The 16837-nt window shown below is 51.2% G+C and overlaps 2 protein-coding genes across 11 annotated transcripts; one reads left to right on the top strand and one right to left on the bottom strand.

Annotated features, from left to right (window-relative positions):
- Positions 1-267: 267 nt before the first annotated feature.
- Positions 268-9214, bottom strand: NDRG2 (NDRG family member 2). Of its 9 annotated transcripts, none has more exons than XM_066344129.1 (17): positions 9125-9214; positions 7439-7504; positions 6672-6752; positions 6293-6334; positions 5798-5903; positions 5446-5566; positions 5202-5264; positions 4228-4288; positions 3943-4029; positions 3576-3632; positions 3164-3267; positions 2616-2660; positions 2273-2324; positions 1985-2032; positions 1700-1735; positions 1493-1544; positions 268-1263 (listed from the first exon to the last, which is right to left on the bottom strand). In XM_066344129.1, the coding sequence occupies exons 3-17, from the start codon at positions 6744-6746 to the stop codon at positions 1097-1099; spliced, it is 1116 nt and encodes a 371-aa protein (XP_066200226.1). In that variant the 5' UTR covers positions 6747-6752; positions 7439-7504; positions 9125-9214; the 3' UTR covers positions 268-1096. The 9 variants fall into 9 exon arrangements, with proteins under 9 accessions (XP_066200226.1, XP_066200224.1, XP_066200223.1 ...); XM_066344127.1 differs by having other exon boundaries at positions 9105-9189; XM_066344126.1 differs by lacking the exon at positions 9125-9214 and adding an exon at positions 8902-9098.
- A 68-nt stretch (positions 9215-9282) lies between these two features.
- On the top strand, positions 9283-16403 carry TPPP2 (tubulin polymerization promoting protein family member 2). Of its 2 annotated transcripts, none has more exons than XM_066344134.1 (4): positions 9283-9518; positions 14743-14921; positions 15160-15313; positions 16105-16403. In XM_066344134.1, the coding sequence occupies exons 1-4, from the start codon at positions 9468-9470 to the stop codon at positions 16291-16293; spliced, it is 573 nt and encodes a 190-aa protein (XP_066200231.1). In that variant the 5' UTR covers positions 9283-9467; the 3' UTR covers positions 16294-16403. The 2 variants fall into 2 exon arrangements, with proteins under 2 accessions (XP_066200231.1, XP_066200233.1); XM_066344136.1 differs by having other exon boundaries at positions 9448-9518; positions 14671-14921.
- Positions 16404-16837: the final 434 nt, after the last annotated feature.

The following is a 16837-nucleotide window of genomic DNA, read 5'->3' on the forward strand; positions in this document are numbered from 1 at the left end:
AATCCTATGGCATTTCTCAATAAGTCATAAGGAACTCTTCTAAGATCTAAGTAGCCCCTCTCCCAAAAGGTGAAGAGACTAACAGTATCAAGGGCAATACCATTCTATTGAATAGGAGCCAATGACTATGAAGTCACATTTGTGAAGTGTCTGTTATACAAGCCCCCTCCCATGGTTTATGTCATGTGGAGAAGAGAATGTGAGAGTCGGGCAGGAAGAAGGTAGGAAAACGGCAGGATGCAGACATACTGAGACCAACAATAATAATAATGGTGCTCAGATTCCTCTACAGTTTATTGTTACAGCAGAAGTTGCAGGAGACAGGAGAGCACCCTCCACACGTAACACGCTGTGGTCAGAGCCCCGAAGTAGCCCTTCCCACCCTTATCCTAAGACCCAAGCAGCCCTGTCCCAGCTTGGCCCCCTCCCCCTCCCACTCTAGACACACGCTGTCTAGACAGCTACCAAAGTTAGTGCAGCCACTGGCCCCAGGCCCCTTCCTGTTGCCCCAGCTCCAACCTTCCCTCAAACTTGTTCATCGCCTACCACCTCCCACTCCGACTTCCATTCACACACTGGATATTTCCATCACATCCTGAGGACCACTAACTCACCGCAAGCCCCCCTGACACATTCCTTTAGGCCCATATCCTTCACAGATCTGAAGGGTTAATGAGAAGCCATACCCACTTTGGTGAATGGAGACCCCGCACCAAGTCTCTTACCCTTGCAACGGGATGTGTAGGGAGAGTCTAGGGGAGGCACATGGACAACTACAACCACCTCTTATCCCTCATCTATAGACACCTAGATTAGGGAGAGGGGACACGTACCCTCTCTGCCTTAACACCAGAATGAGGGAGAGGGATCATTTAGGGGTCTGGGTCCCTAAGAGATACTAGGACAGCTCTCCCAGGAGCTGAGGGGAATCACAGGTTAGAGGTCAAGGTTAGGATAGCAATCAAAGATCAAAGTCATCTCCCCACATGATCTGCCCATCTTCCCTTGCTCACTCTGGCCCAGTGCCCAGTGCACCTCCCAGGTTAGTGCTACAGAAGGTGAGGGCTGGGTCCCACACCGGGGCAACATGGGCCACTCAACAGGAGACCTCCATAGTGTGCCCCGGGGGCCCTGAAGGCAGAGTCCCAGACTCGCTGCTCTGGGACAGGGTTCGAGAGCGGGACCGGCTGCCATCAATGGAGGCTGCGCTGGTCAGGGAGGCTGTGCGGGACCGAGACAGGCGAGTCATGCAGGATGAGGCCACTGTGGAGACAGAAGGATAAGCAGGCGGTCAGAGAGGAGGTGGGGAAGAGAGGCTGGCAACTCAGAGTGGGGCCTGAAAGTTACAGATGGGGCCAGGGGGTCAATGGGTTTGATTTGGCAAATGGTGGTAAGTCCAGGAATTAGCCTAGAATGGTTCCTCCCCTCAGAGGCCATCCTCATCCTTGCAGCAACCCCTTGTCCTCATGAGAACCTCCAAGCCCATACTCACTGTAACCCATGCCTTGCAGGAAGTACTTGAAGGCCTCGGTCAGCTTGCCTGGCTGAGGAAGTAAGATGAGGAGAGGGAGACACTGAGGTAAGGTTATGAGCTGAGCAGGAGCCCAGGGCTGTGGCAGGTGGGGGATAGGATGTGTGGCAAAGGGTATATAGTTCAGTGACACTAATATCCCATCCCCACGTGGCAGGGGGTACTCACCTGAGTCAGCTGGGGTTGACCTCCCGAGTCGGCCATCTATTCAGGAGAGAGCCACGCAGAAAAAGCAAAGCGCCCATGAATAAAGTGAGCCAGCCGGGGATAGAAGGGGCTCTTCCCTGCTTCCCCACTCCAGGCCCTCAGGGGTTTTATTGTTTGTTTACTTCACACACCCCACTTGCTCCCAGGCAGGACCCTGGAGGCCTAGAGGCTGAATCTAGGATTCAGGATATACAGCTCCGGACAGGGGGCCAGGAGTCAGGCTGGGCGTGGGGTAGGGTTACTGACCTTGAGGAAAGAAGTCTGGGTGGGGTCCAGTTTTGAATTGCATTCCACCTGGAGTAATGAGTGAGGTCACACTCCCTGTGACCCCTCCCACCCAAGGGACCCAAGGACCCAGTCCTAGTTCCTTTCCTATCAGCCCCTACCCATTTCCTTCTTAAAAGGAATCAACCTCTTATGCACCAAAGTTGCTCTTTGTGTCCCAAAAGGACCTTGCCTCTTAGCAAGAGACTCCTCTAACCATGCCCCTGGGACTCCAACCCTCCCTCACCCAGCCCCAAATTGCCTACTGACCACTGCATCTTCATGGGGTGCTTGGTCTCCTACCACCAGCATCACGGGGCACCTAGAGGCACAGCGTCAGGGAGGAGGTGGTGAGGCCCTGGCACTCCCTCACCCGACTCTTCCGGACGAGCAGCTGGGAAATGTCTGGCTCCAAAAAAGAAAGCCTTCCGAACCCCACTGACCCACCAAGAGGATTCAAAGGTAGAAGACCTAGTGGATGGTAGTTTGCTGAATGGGATGAGGTGGGAGGTAACAAAAAAATCCCCTGGCAAAAGACCCTCCCTTCTAAAGGATATAAGCACCTAAGGAAGATCCAGGGAGAGAGAAAAAGCTGTATCTCTTAAAGTCTTACTTGAGGGTGACATCACCTCCACGCTCAAAGTTCAGGTCTCGGCGGCTAGAGAGGGGTTAAAAGAGGAGTAGCAATTTTAGGCAGGCAATACTATCCATCCAGATAGAAGCTATCTCCCCATAAGGAAGCTATCTTCCTCCCAAACACTACAGTCAAATACTGGCGGTTAAAAGTAGGAAACAAAGGAGAAGGTGGTAGGCAGGCCTCAGCACGACCCCTTGAGCCACTGTGCCTCCCCTCCCCCGCCACCACCGGTCACTGGTCAGAGGGGAGTGAGGAGGGGAAAGGCAGGTCATCGTCTTACTTTTGGACATACAAAAATCTTCAAGGAAAGTAAACAGGAGGAAGGGGGACAGACAGCTCCTCACAGGGCTTCCCACTGGGTCCACTCTGCAGCTGTCCCAGCTGCACCCCAAATCCTGCCCTCCTTGCCCACCGTGTGCTTTCCAGACTTCCCTCTCCTCTTTGCCTCCCCGGTGCCCCCAGGCACTGCTTCTAAATTGCTCTCACATGCGCGCACACACACGCAAACACAAACACACACTCACTTGTTGTAGCTGTTCCAGTACAGTTCAATATTATCCAGGTTGGGTGCGTGTGTAATGATATTTCTATACTTTTGTACCAACTCAGAATTTCCAGACAGCTCTTCCTGAAGGAAAGAAGAGGGAGAAAAATTAGGGCTGGGAAGAAAAACCAAGAGTTACTGGATATAAAAGGCAAACCTTCTTGGTGGTGAACACACAATACAATATACAGATGATACATTATAGAGCTGTACACCTGAAACCTATGGAATTTTATTAATCAATGTCACCTTAACCAATTCAATAAAAATTTTTAAAAAGACAAGCCTTCTTCCCTTCCAAGATTCTGTCCCAGCTAAGGGAATCACCTCAAGTATTCAAATCCCTGCTGGTCCCCTCTTTTTCCTCCATCTTCCATTTTTCAGCCACTTACCTGGCTGAAAAGATGTCCAAGTATCATCTCCGGAATGGAAGAGGTGAGGCCTGTTAGCTATGAGGAAAGGGCAGGTGAGAATGCGCAGATATTATGGGGAGAAGAGAGCCAAGCAAGGAGCAGCTTCTTTCCTGCTCTATGCCCCCCCCCCCCCGCCGCCTTGTATTTCACAGGCCAGTCAGTTACACTGGGAGAGCCTATCCTATCAGCCCCAGTCACTGCTTCTAAATTGCTCTCACGTGCACACACGCACAGACACATGCACGAACACACACTCACTTATTGTAGCTGTTCCAGTACAGTTCAATAGTATCCAGGCTGCAAGGGAACCCCCACCCTAGATCTCAGGACACAGACCCCACCAAACCTTGTGGGCTGCCCAGTCCATCCAACCCTTGGCATTGGGATCAATGTTGATGAGGACCAGACCCTCAACTGTATCCTGGTGGTTAAGCTGAGGGCAGCAGAAGAAAGGAGAATCAGAGGCAGGGCATGGCCTATCCCCTCCCCACTAAGTTCTACCCACTCCCAGGCTTCCATGGGGCTTCCCTCCCCACACTCAGAATCACATCCTCCTGCCAAACACACACTATACAGCCAACCATGGGCCTTGGACCTGCCTTTCCCTCATCTGGGAGATTTTAATTCTTACAGCATATCGCGACAGGATGTAGGCTCCAGCTCCAACACCAACTCCAATTATTGTGGAAAAACTGTGAAAGTGAAATGTATGTCTACACGGTGTTCAAACTTTGGCTCTCTAAACTCCTTACCCTCCTTCCTAAGGTCATGGACACAATGGACAGAAAAAGACCTACTAAGGAACTAAAAACTGACACTGACAGGCTATGTCCCTGAAGTCTTTCTCCAGCTCCCTCTTGGACAGCTAGTGTCTTGAAAAGAAACACCCATCCACCAACCAGCCAGACACTGTTTTCTTAGGTAGCTCTTTGTCCATTTTCCATTTTCAGAAGTTAGTTCAACTTGTTCTATTTTAATACCTAGGAACTGAGGAGAGAACTTGAAGCAAGATGTAAACAAACAAACAACAATAACAACAAAACACAACTTCAGTGAACAACAGAAAGAATACGGTTAAAAAGAGACAAAGATGTGAACCAGAGCTGTCTAGGGCCCTGGTATCCAGGAAAAGCCAAGCCAAGGACAGAGCTCAAGAGTGCATACTAAGGAGGCCTCGCCTGGCTTTCTCACCCTTCTCCCACTCTCCCTTACACACAGGGCTTCCCGTTCCCAGGTGTGTGTGTACAGGAGGGGGAGTGGGAGGAACAGAGGAACAGAGACAGGTCCATCTGGTTCCTCAAGGATTATGTCACCCCCCTCCTCTTCCTGCCTAGCTTTCTGATCCTTCCTCAGCCCGAGGCAGAGCCTCAAATAGCCCCTTCCTTTTTCTTTCCTCCATCCATTAGGTCTTCTCAGCTGACTCAAATCAATTTTCAAACCGATCCCTCTTCCTCTCAAAAATCAGGCTGAGAACACGGAGGAGGAAGACTATATCTAGGCCAGAAAACAAAACGCGCCCAGGAACCATGGTGGACAGAGGAGTTCTAAGGGCCACCTTGTGCTGGAAAGGAAAACCTGGTTTGGTGGGATCCCCAGGCCTCTCACTTTAAGTACTGCAGGATGCAAGGGATCGTGTCCGCAAGCTGGTCCAGAGAAGGGTACTGATATCTGGGGAAGAGAAGAATGCTAAGGAAAATACCAACCTGCCCCCACTGCCCCCACCTCGGGTGTCCTAGTCATCCTCTCCCAGAATCACCACGGCCCTCCCTTTCCTCCTCCCCTGGCCAGGCATCCCTACACCTGCCTGGTACCTCACAATCTGATGAGGAGGGAGGGAACTAATTCTCACCCCAAAGGGAACACAGGAGCCCCCTCTTCCATCCCGGGGGCATCCACATGAACTCGCACGAAGTTCTGAATAATTTCCTGCATGTCCCCAAACTGAAACAGTGGCTGGAAGCAAGATTTATCTAAAGAGAATCCCCATGACCCCAACAATAGAATCAGACAGGGAAAAATGTCCCCAAGTCAGAACCCCCACCCACTTTCATGCCACAGTCAGAGTAGGAGAGAACTTCTTGACATACCACATGGCTCCCTTCCCACCCATGAGGACCTTCCCCTTACACTGGAGTTTTACCCTCCCTCGCTGCCCCAACCTCTTTCCAGAAAGGAGTGGGAGGAGAAGTAAAGGTCCTTACAGTTGAGTCCCACATCATGGTAGGTGAGTATTGCTGGGCGTTTGGGTTTGGGGGTGCCATAGACAGTAAAATTGACAGAGCCATAAGGTGTCTCCACAGAGTGAGTCTGCAGGAAAACAGGTCACCATCAGGTAAAAGTTAAGCTGAGAGGAAAAGAGGCAGGAGAAAGGCCTCCACAGAAGTCAGGGAGTTCACATGGGGGAGGGGCAGAGAGAGGAGAAGCGAACAAAGTATTAGAAATAAGATCAGAAAGAATTTAATTTAGGTAAATATGACAGTGGAGATGATTTTGAGGGTAGAAAAGAATAATGAAAGACGGGAGCATCAAGGAACTCTGAGAGGGGAGGAGAAGGGAAGGGAAGGGGAGAGATGGGGATGGGCAAGGACTAGAATAGAAGGAAAGGGAGCAGAGAGGAGAGCCAGGTAGATCAGCCTCTCTCTCCTGGGGGAGAGGAGAGCCCCTCCTCCCACCCTGGGACTGTCCCAAGCTGTTACCTGTCCCTGGTCCAGGAGGATTCGGGCAGCTAGCTCAGCCTCCTGGAGAAAGACACAGACAGACAGATCCACAAAGAAACACAGAACCATGTAGAGTGGAGGGATAGATGGAGAGACAGACACAGATAAAGAGCAGTAGGAGAAGAGACCAAAGACAGAAAGAGATGACAAGGAGAAACATGGAGAGGATTAAGATTAGTATAGCGACATGACAGAGGCCTGGACTCCCAACTGTGGTGTATGGGCACAGGAACATGGAGAGAGGTGGAGAGAGTAGGAATCCATGGATTAGGATGAGGTTGTGGATTTGGAAAAGCAGATGAAGGGGATGCTTGGAGGTCTGGAATTTGGGCCTAGGCGTCAGAGGGTCGCTAATAACCTTGGCCACCTCGAGCATCTGCCCTGGCAACAGCGGCTTCTCCTCCGTGATCTGCACCTCCTGCAGCTCCGCCATGGTGGCCTGGCAGGGTGAGGAAACAGCGAGATTGGGGAGGTTGCCTCTATATACCCCCACAGCTCCTGGAACACCTTCTCCCTCTCTCAGGACAGGGCTGAAGAAGGGCTCCAGGACTCAGAGAGCCTTTCCTGCCCTATGTCTAGGCCACTGAGGGGAAGGGCTGTGTAAGAGGAGCCAGGACAGCACTTCTCTTCTGACAGGCCATCCCCACTGCTCCCCTCAACACCGTACCTGCGGGCCCCCTCCCCTGTCCTGGATGGGAACACCAGGGCGGGGCAGCAGTACAGCTCAGGTTTCCCAGCCTATATTTAGGGGCCACCCCACACTCCCCGTTAGGTAGGGGTGAAACTGGTAGCTCGGAGACTAGGTACACCAGATACTAGAGGACAGGTAGAGAAACTTCACAACTGACTGTGACCTTCAACTAAAGCTCCAATGTCAGCAGCTCAAAAGGAAGGGGGATAAAAATGACCTAAGTAACATGGCAAAGAGGGGGAAAGGGAAAGAAAAGGGGGACAAGGGACTTCTGTGTCCAACTGACCCAATATCTCCCTTCCTCCCAAGCCTCTCCCTCCTCCCAACTGTGGATAAATGAACACACATTCAATATTGGTAGGGTGGGTGAGGAGCAAAGCAGCCTGCAGACTAGCACAGTAAAGAGCCTGCAGCTTGGGGGTGGGGTCACTTACTGGGCTCCTATTGGCTGGATGCAGTAGGGTCAAGGGTCAGGGTTCTCACTGCTCCTGGCTTTGGGTCTGAGAAAACAAGGCAATGAGGTGAATGACATGGGAGGCGGGCAGACCCTGGGTCTTTTAGGGATATAAAACCTCAGCCAAGACCTAGATTACCTGGGTCACCAACCCTCCCCAGGTCACTAACCCTCCCCAATCTGTACCCCTGAGTCCAGTGAATAAGTCTTCTCTAGGTTTCAACTAGAATCAATACAGGCTGGAGAGGCCGGTGGGGCAACAGAGAGCGCAGGTATCAGTCCAGGCTAGGGGGAGGAGAGAAGGAAGTGCTGATGTGGAGGAAGGAGTGTGGTTCTTGTATCAGAACCTCTGGATTCTAGTCCCGATTCTGCCGCTACCGGTGTGACCTTGGCCCAATCAGTACTACTGGCCTTAATTTCCTATTTGCAAACTAGAAGTGGGGACTCGGGGATCCCCAAGATTTTTGACAGCTGTCAAGTGACAGCAGGGCGTGACTGTTTCCCTCCGCCATTAATAATAATAATAATAAACCCTTAAAAAGCTTCGTGCCTTCGCTTCTCTCCTCCATCCAGTCTCGATGTGGGTTCTGGAGTGGAGAGAGGCGAGGAGGGTAGCCCCACAATCTCCTCCCAATCTCCCCCGACGGACAACCCGAAAGAGCCGAGAGCCAGCTGGGAGGATGGATGGGAGGGATGGGACTGTCCCGGCCCAGCACGGAGACCTGTCCCTTCGAGTCCCTACGCTGCCCGTACGCGTGGGGACCGACACCTTCGCACGGCGGGCGCGGAGCGCCCTGGATCCTGGACATAACCTCGCGCACGTCCCAAACACGCCCTGCAGCTCGCCGAGCCTCCGCCTTTGTGCGCAGCAGCCCAGCACCCCCTCCTTGTGCGTCGGTGCTCCCAACCGGTCGGCTCCCAGGAATAGAGATCAAGCCGCCCACCGGCTCGGCAGATGCCAGCCAGGCCCTGCGGCCCCTCGCCTGCCCCTCCCCCTACCTGCTGCCGCTGCGGCCGCTTCCACCTTCACTTGCCTTTGACTCTCCAGCCCTCCTGGGCTCGGGTTCCCCACAGACCCGCCCCCGGCCCGCCCCAGCCCGCCCACGGGCCGACAGCTCCCCGCAGATCCGCCCCAGACCCCCAGTAAACACCCTCCCTTACCCCGCCCCAAGCTGTTTGCGGCTCGGGAAGGGCAATGCTGGGGGCCGTAGGGGAACTCTAAGGAAAGCAAACTGTGGGTGCTTCCGGGCTTCGCTTGAGCTCCCCACACAACCCCCTGCAACTGGGCGGTTGTGGGGTGTGCGGGAATCCCTTAGTCCTGCGGGGGATCCCCACTCCCGCCCTTAACACCGCCCTCACCCGTGACCTGGATCTGCCTATTGCACTGTAGCTCTGTCCTTCGCCCCCAGACTCAGTGGTGGGGACGGGTAGGGGGAGACGAACCCAGGGTGCTGACACCCCACGATTCCGACTCCGCCCGCCCGGAAACAGAGAGCCTGGTTGAGGAAGGAGGAGGTGGGCGGGGACCGCAGCTGAAGAGGCGGGGGGTCTCGCCCGCTGGGAGAGGCAGGTGTGCCAGCGCCCTGAGGGTGGTGGGCGTCGAGGGCGCTGGAGTTCCAACTCCAGGGCGCCCAGAGTCCTGGTACCTCCTCTTCCTGCTGCGTACCGATGCCTGCTGTCCCGCTGCTCCCTGTGAAGTTGGAAAACAAGGCGGAGGGGGAGGGGAATGCGGGGGGCCGCTATAAATAGAGGGAGATCGCCAGAGGGGGGGAAGAGGGTGGCCCAACGGGGACTCCCAGGTCAAGGCCCCAAGGGGGGGCGGAGGAGGGGCAAGGGACCCCCAGGCGCTCTGACTCTTGGGTAAACAGGCACGGGGGTGGAGTTAACTCTGCGGGGTGGAGTGGGGGCTTGGGGAGGACGCGGTGTCCCGGGCTGGGACCCAAGAGACCCTGTGGCTTCGGCGCTAACCCCTCCTAGTCCGGCCCAGAGCTCGGGCCGGCTGAATCTCAATGGCCAGGCGACTGTTTCGCAGGGTCTCCTGCATCTCTCTCAGTGTTTGGGTGAGTTAACTGTCCTAGACTCCTCACTCGGGTAGTCCTCCCTACATTTAGATGCACCCTCCCTGTATGTACCCCTAAGAGGAAGACCACCTGGAATGAGATACTTATGTGGTTAAGGGAATTCGAAGTTTACCTAGGCAAAAGGAAACTTGATAGAATTTCTTCCCACCTGCACCTCTTTAGCTCCCCTCCTCCCAGGGTCCCCACCCCATCCTGTCCTTCAGCCTGATTCCTGAGTTGCCATTTAGGGGGCTGGGCGCCAGGCCAGTTAGGAACAATAGCCAATGGAACTGAAGCTGCCAAGTGCAACACCAGCACAGACTACCCCCCCCCAAGACCCCCAAATCGCCTTACCCCCTCCTGCCTGGAACCACCCCCCACAGCCCCCCTCACCACCCACAACCCCTCTTCCATCCAAGGAACATCAATGCCCCTTTCATCCCCACTTGGCAGGGTCTACTGGAAAAAAGGAGGGGCCAAGAGGGAGGAGGTGACCCAGAGTAGGAGGACTAGTCAGAATAAAACCCAGCTTTCAACATGCCCAAGTCTAAAGGACCCCCCTACATTCCCTAGTTGAAGCACCCAAGTTTTCCTCTATTCCCTTCCCCCACTTACTTCAGAACTATTTCCCCAGAAACTGGCACAGAAGCTGGGCACCCTGGCTCCTCGCCTATTCCTTCTCCCCTCGGGATGTCAGTTTAACACTCCCCTGGACAAGAAAAACCTGCTGGAATTAGGATCGTAGGGAAAGATGCATAGGACAAACGAGAGATCTCACCAGCCCTCCTAGAACTGGGGGAGAAAGAAAGTCTAAAGTGAGAACTTTTGCTTGCTGCCTTCTCTTATGTGTCTAAAGTAGTCTTACTTGGAGTGGGGGAGGGAAAGACCTGGAGGTTCCAGCATCTAAATTAGTCTCTGGGTCAGGATGACTCAGGGGGAACCTGATAAGGGGCCTACGCAGGGGCGTGGGGCAGACAGGAGGTGGGAAATTTCCACTGGGATCTGTTTACTTCCTAGGCCTAGGGGTCTCACTTGACTACAGACAGAAATGAGGCTGCTTGTGCCCTAAGACAAGGTTGCTCTCTGTCAGAGTAGGTCCCAGCCCAGCCCTGGTGCTGGTGGCCCAACAAGGATAACCGCTCTCTCTAACTTCCTTCTCTTGGACCAGAAGCAGCTTTCAAACTGTACCTTCAACTAAGTGACAGCTTTAAGTATGTGTGCTATGTGCAAGAACTCTGCAGATAGAATTCAAAGAAATGTGTAGGCATACCCTCTCCAGAAGCTTATAATGGAATAGTTGACAGACAGTATATAGACAGAAAAAGTTTTAAAAATATGTAAAATTAGCCTGACCTGTGATGGTGCAGAGGTCACTAGTTTGAAGCCCAAGGTCACTGGCTTGAGCTGTGCCCCCCAGCACATATGAGAAAGCAATCAATGAAGAAGTAAGGTGTCACAACAAAGAACTGATGCTTCTCATCTCTCTCCCTTCCTGTCTTTCTGTCCCTCTCAGTCCCTCTCTCTATCTCAAAAAAAGGCACATACGACAAGCAATCAACGAACAACTAAAGTGAAGCAACTATAATCTCACTTGCTCCCTGTCTCTCTCTCTCTTCCTTCCCTCTCTCTAGAAATCAATAAATAAAATCTTTCAAGTGTATATCTATATGATTAATTGTTCAAGTTGTGTCCCATCCTTCTCAAATGGGAGATCAGAGATGTCCATTCCTACATGATGGTTGTAGTATCCCCTGATGGAGACGAACCATGAACTCAGCAATACTTTCAAGTAAGTTTGTATATAGTATTCTGATAATCACAACATCTATGTGTATAGTAATACTTACATGTGCAACGCTTATTATTTATTCAGTTGACAATCTTCTGTGTACATATAGATTCCAGGGGCCCTTACAATAATTTAGAAATCTTCATTCCAAGAGGCTGCAGCCCATCAAGCTAGGAAACATTGTCTTGGTATAATACCCAGAAGGAAAAGGGTTTTATTCCTAGGGTGAAGCACTCTATGAAGACTGTAACTGTGGAGTATTTGGGTAAGAGAGAGAGAGCATAAGGGAAAGTTTGAGGGCAGAAACACACAAGTTATTCTGAAGAATAGAATAATAGCTACTTTGTGCAAGGTATTTTCCATAAATTATCCCCCCAATACCATAGGGTAAGTATTATTGTCCTCACTGTACAGATGAGGAAACTGAAGCTCAAAGATGTTTAGTGACTTGCCCAAGGCCAACCGGCTAGTAAATAATATATCTAAGATTCTAGTCCCCACCCAGATTCATTCCATTCCAAAGCCATATTATTTCTACTATGAGGTAGCCCTCTCAAGCATATACTGTAGTGATTAAGCCATTATGGCTTCAGATGAAGAATAATGATGAGAGGTTAGTGATGTTTGGTAAGGTAGATTGAGGCCAAGTGTGAAAGTCCTTGAATGACAGGGGGGAAAAGTTTGGCACCAAAGACCCATAGAATGCTTTGGGTAGGAGTAATGTATAGTATAAAAAATAGCTTTGTGGGGGAGATAGATTATAGGGTGAGTTGGGATAAAACAGGGGTCTCAAACTCAACTCAGCATGTGGGCCGCAGAGCAAGATCACAGCCGTTCGGCTGGCCGCACTAGGTCTACAAAAGGCAACTGTTATGCAACACTTTTCTCACTGCAGTTGAAAACAAAAAAAAAATCAGTACAACAAGCACAATCGTACATGCAGTTTACTCAGTGTCACAAAACGACCAGAAACTGTAGTTCGCATCACAACTGCTGTTAACTAAGCTAATATCTAGCTAGGATGCTAGAGAAATGAAAAATACAAGTAGGCCCCTAGGCTTACTTAATTTTATCCAAAATATATATATATATTTTTTGTATAAAAGCTGGAAATGAGGAGAGACAGTCAGACAGACTCCCGCATGCGCCCAACCGGGATCCACCCGGCACGCCCACCAGAGGCGAAGCTCCGCCCCTCCAGGGGGTCACTCTTTTTTTTTTTTTTTTTTTTTTTCATTTTTCTGAAGCTGGAAACAGGGAGAGATAGTCAGACAGACTCCCGCATGCGCCCGACCGGGATCCACCCGGCACGCCCACCAGGGGCGACGCTCTGCCCACCAGGGGGCGGTGCTCTGCCCATCCTGGGCGTCACCATGTTGCGACCAGAGCCACTCTAGTGCCTGAGGCAGAGGCCACAGAGCCATGCCCAGCGCCCGGGCCATCTTTGCTCCAATGGAGCCTTGGCAGCGGGAGGGGAAGAGAGAGACAGAGAGGAAAGCGTGGCGGAGGGGTGGAGAAGCAAATGGGCGCTTCTCCTATGTGCCCTGGCCGGGAATCGAACCCGGGTCCCCCGCACACCAGGCCAACGCTCTACCGCTGAGCCAACCGGCCAGGGCCGGGGTCACTTTTTTTGAGACCAGAGCCACTCTAGCGCCTGGGGCAGAGGCCAAGGAGCCATCCCCAGCGCCCGGGCTATCCTTGCTCCAATGGAGCCTTGGCTGCGGGAGGGGAAGAGAGAGACAGAGAGGAAGGAGGGGGTGGGGGTGGAGAAGCAAATGGGCGCTTCTCCTATGTGCCCTGGCCGGGAATCGAACCCGGATCCCCCGCACACCAGGCCGACGCTCTACTGCTGAGCCAACCGGTCAGGGCCCAAAATATTTTGAACTTCGTGGATTAGTCTGCGGGCCGCACAAAATTGTTTGGCGGGCCGCATGCGGCCCGCGGGCCGCGAGTTTGAGACCCCTGGGATAAAACATTCAATTTAGGATAGTGATCATTTAAAAGCCAGGAGAATCTACTAAATAGAAAATGACAAGGACTTCAAGAAGTACAGGAATAATAGGAATGAAAAGGAATGGATATTTAAATAAAAACAAAAATACTTATAGAAATTGGTGACTGATTAGACAGGAAGGGGAGGGAAGTCACCAACTTAGTTTCTCTATTTTAAGATCCCTGAAAGTTATCCACTTATATGATTTCTGGCTAAAGACAAGGCCAAAGAGAAATCCCTGAGAAACATTTTTGACTTGCACAGAAATTTATCTAAAATATTTTCAAAGTCTGAGATTCATCCTCAAATTGACTTATTTCACCCTGACCCACGCAGATCTGTTACACTCCAAGACAATATTGAGCCCAACAAAGACACAAAGTTCCTACTGAGGTTGGTCTGTTAAACCCAATGAGATTCTCCATGTTGGCCTGGGCCTGGAGACTAGAAAGAAGGGCAAGGTTGGACTGGTTTTTGTTTGTTTGTTTGTTTGTTTGTTTGTTTGACAAAGACAGAGTCAGAGAGAGGGATAGATAGGGACAGACATACAGGAAGGAAGAGAGATGAGAAGCATCAATTCTTTGTTGCAGCACTTTAGTTGTTCATTGATCACTTTCTCATATGTGCCTTGACTGTGAGGCTACAGTAGATCAAGTGACCCCTTGCTCAAGCCAGCGACCTTGGGCTCAAGCTGGTGAGCTTTTCTCAAACCAGATGAACCCGCACTCAAGCTGGCGACCCCTGGGTTTTGAACCTAGGTCCTCCGCATCCCAGTCCGATGCTCTATCCACTGTGCCACCACCTGGTCAGGCTGGATTGTTTTTATCAACAATGCCAATCTGTTTTATTAACCCCTTCCCTGGGCTCTCTTTGGCTTTTGTTGAGGGGTAGAGTATAAGGCAATTTGACCCGGACCCAGAAGACTGAGTCAAGTTGTGCTGGAATGATGAGGAAAGTTTGATCATCTGGAGAGATCAAAAGGTTGGCAACTTGTTCAATGCATTGCCCAAGATAAGAAAACCCAAAGACCCCTCCCCCAAAGACTAGGGCTACTGCTGGGGCTGGAGGTGATGTCATATAAAAATTACTGAGGTCATAGAAGCTTTCCCCTCTTCCCCTGTCTCCTCATTGCCACACAGTCTCTCCTGCCAGCTGGCTCCCACATATGCACACACACAAAGGCTGGGAAGGGTCAGGCACCATCTATGCACTCTTAGGTACAAAGAGTGTCAGAACGTAGGCTCCACACTAGTATCCCTGGTGCTGTGAACAGTAGGTAGGAAAGAGGAGAGACAGGAACAGAAAGGAGGGTGTTTGTTCTTGTTGTTGATTCACATTTTATCTTAATCCCCATCTTTCATACTCCTCAGTCCTCCCTTCCCCATCAACCTCACTCCCAACCCCCAATCTCCACTTCCCCTCTCTCCTCCCCCTACCTCTAGTTGATCATGGCATCAGAAGCAGAAAACACATTCCATCTGTTTGCCGTTTTCGGAGAATCATCAAGCAGTGGCACTGAAATGAACAACAAGAACTTCTCCAAGCTGTGCAAAGACTGTGGCATCATGGATGGCAAGACAGTCACATCCACTGATGTGGACATCGTGTTCAGCAAAGTCAAGTAAGGGACCAAAGATAGGAGTAGGGGTCATGAGTAGAACAAACAAAATAGTAAGACATGGATGGAAGGGTTTATGTGATGGAACATTTGTAATGGGTCTACTGAGCACTTACTGGGTACCTTACTGTAATCTGTCCTTAAGACACTCAGTTGCCCAGCCTGAATAAGGGGAGAGTTGGACCTTTGCACGTGATGAGTTCATAATGCAGAGTTCCTGAATTTCTGTCTGACTGACCAGGGCCAAGAATGCCCGAACCATCACATTTGAACAGTTCCAGGAAGCAATGAAGGAACTGGGCCAGAAGCGATTCAAGGGGAAGAACCCAGTTGAAGCCCTGGAGAATGTTTATAAACTTCTGGAGGGCAAGGATCCAGCTACCACTGGTGTTACTGTGAGTGACATCCTTCATCCCTAACACTTGACCTTATAACTTTCTAAATCCCTGCTGCTCCATCTCCTTTTCTACGTCCAGTGACCCTAATGCCTGCCAACTAGAGATGCTATAGGGAGACAGGGCAGACAGCCTCTGGGGCACTGTTGGTACTAGGAGAGACTTCAGAGATCATCTGGTCATTTCAGAGGTGAGGAAACTGTGGCCAAGAGAAGGGAAACGATCTGCCCAAGGTACACAACTATTTCAATAGCAAAATTTAGACTCATTCTCAAATGTTTAGTATCTGAGCCAGTCAACTAGGGCCCAATGGACATTGAGTGCAGAAGACTTGGTACCTGATCTCCATTCTTCTTCCTTCTCTTTTATAAGGTCTAATCCTTGATTTTCTGCCTCTACCCACCCTCTGTTCCCTATTTTTCCCCTCTCTACTAAAAGCTCTTTCTACTCTACATTTCAAATAGGAGCTATCCAGTAGGAAGAACCCTGTTTATTGGATCTGGGGTTGAAGTCTTGTGGCTATAGGTCTGTCAAAATAACTCCTCCAGAAGCAGAGAATTCCACACATAGTCCACTCATCCCCATACACCCAGACTCCTCCTCCCATATAAGTGGATGGCTCTTGCCACAGTTCCCGCTCACAGCCACATCTGGGCCCTGAGAAAGCAGCACCACTCCAGGGCAGAACAGGAGCTCTGGGCCCTAGGAGAATCAAAGACCATCTTTAGAAAGAGGGTGTAACTGTGGAGGGGAAAGGAGAGAGATCACACCCATCATCCTCTGGCTTGCAGAAAGCAACAACTGTAGGTGGGGTGAGTCGGCTGACGGACACCAGCAAGTACACTGGCACCCACAAGGAGCGCTTTGACCAGAGTGGCAAGGGCAAAGGCATTGCAGGACGGGAAGAGATGACCGACAACTCAGGCTATGTGAGTGGCTACAAAGGTGCTGGCACCTATGATAAGAAGAACGGCAACTAGGGAGTAGCCTCATTCCCAGCCTCAACTGGCAGGAGTAGCCTGCCAGTCCTTGTCCCTGCATCTTTAACACCAGGGAGTTCAGGGAGCAATAAACATCTGTGTGTGCCGCAGCTAAGAAGATCTGTCTTCAATCAGGGTAAGGGATGGATGGACCCATTGATGTAGAGAAAGAGGAGATAAGAGAAAGCGCAAGGAGTCAGTATTTCCAGCTCTCCATCTTTTGCCCTATTTAGTCTGATGCCTCTGAGCCAGGAGTTAGCGTTCTCCTCAACAACTGCTTCTGAGATCAGGGTTGAGAAATACATTTGGAGATAAGAGATGAACCAGATGTGGAGGCAAAAGTACTTGCTCTTGCATTCACACACTACTGGTATTCACCATGCCCACCTGCCAAAGGGGAGTAGCAATTCCTGATTTGACATAGGATGACCTAGATACCACCAAGCAGACCCTATCCCTCCACCTTGCTCATCTGCTGCAATCCAGGTTCTGCTGTGGAGAGAAATAGCAGCCAGCTAGGACCTACTTACCTGACTCTTATTAC

This window comes from Saccopteryx leptura, chromosome 6, assembly GCF_036850995.1.
Source record: "Saccopteryx leptura isolate mSacLep1 chromosome 6, mSacLep1_pri_phased_curated, whole genome shotgun sequence".
Classification (NCBI taxonomy): domain Eukaryota; kingdom Metazoa; phylum Chordata; class Mammalia; order Chiroptera; family Emballonuridae; genus Saccopteryx; species Saccopteryx leptura.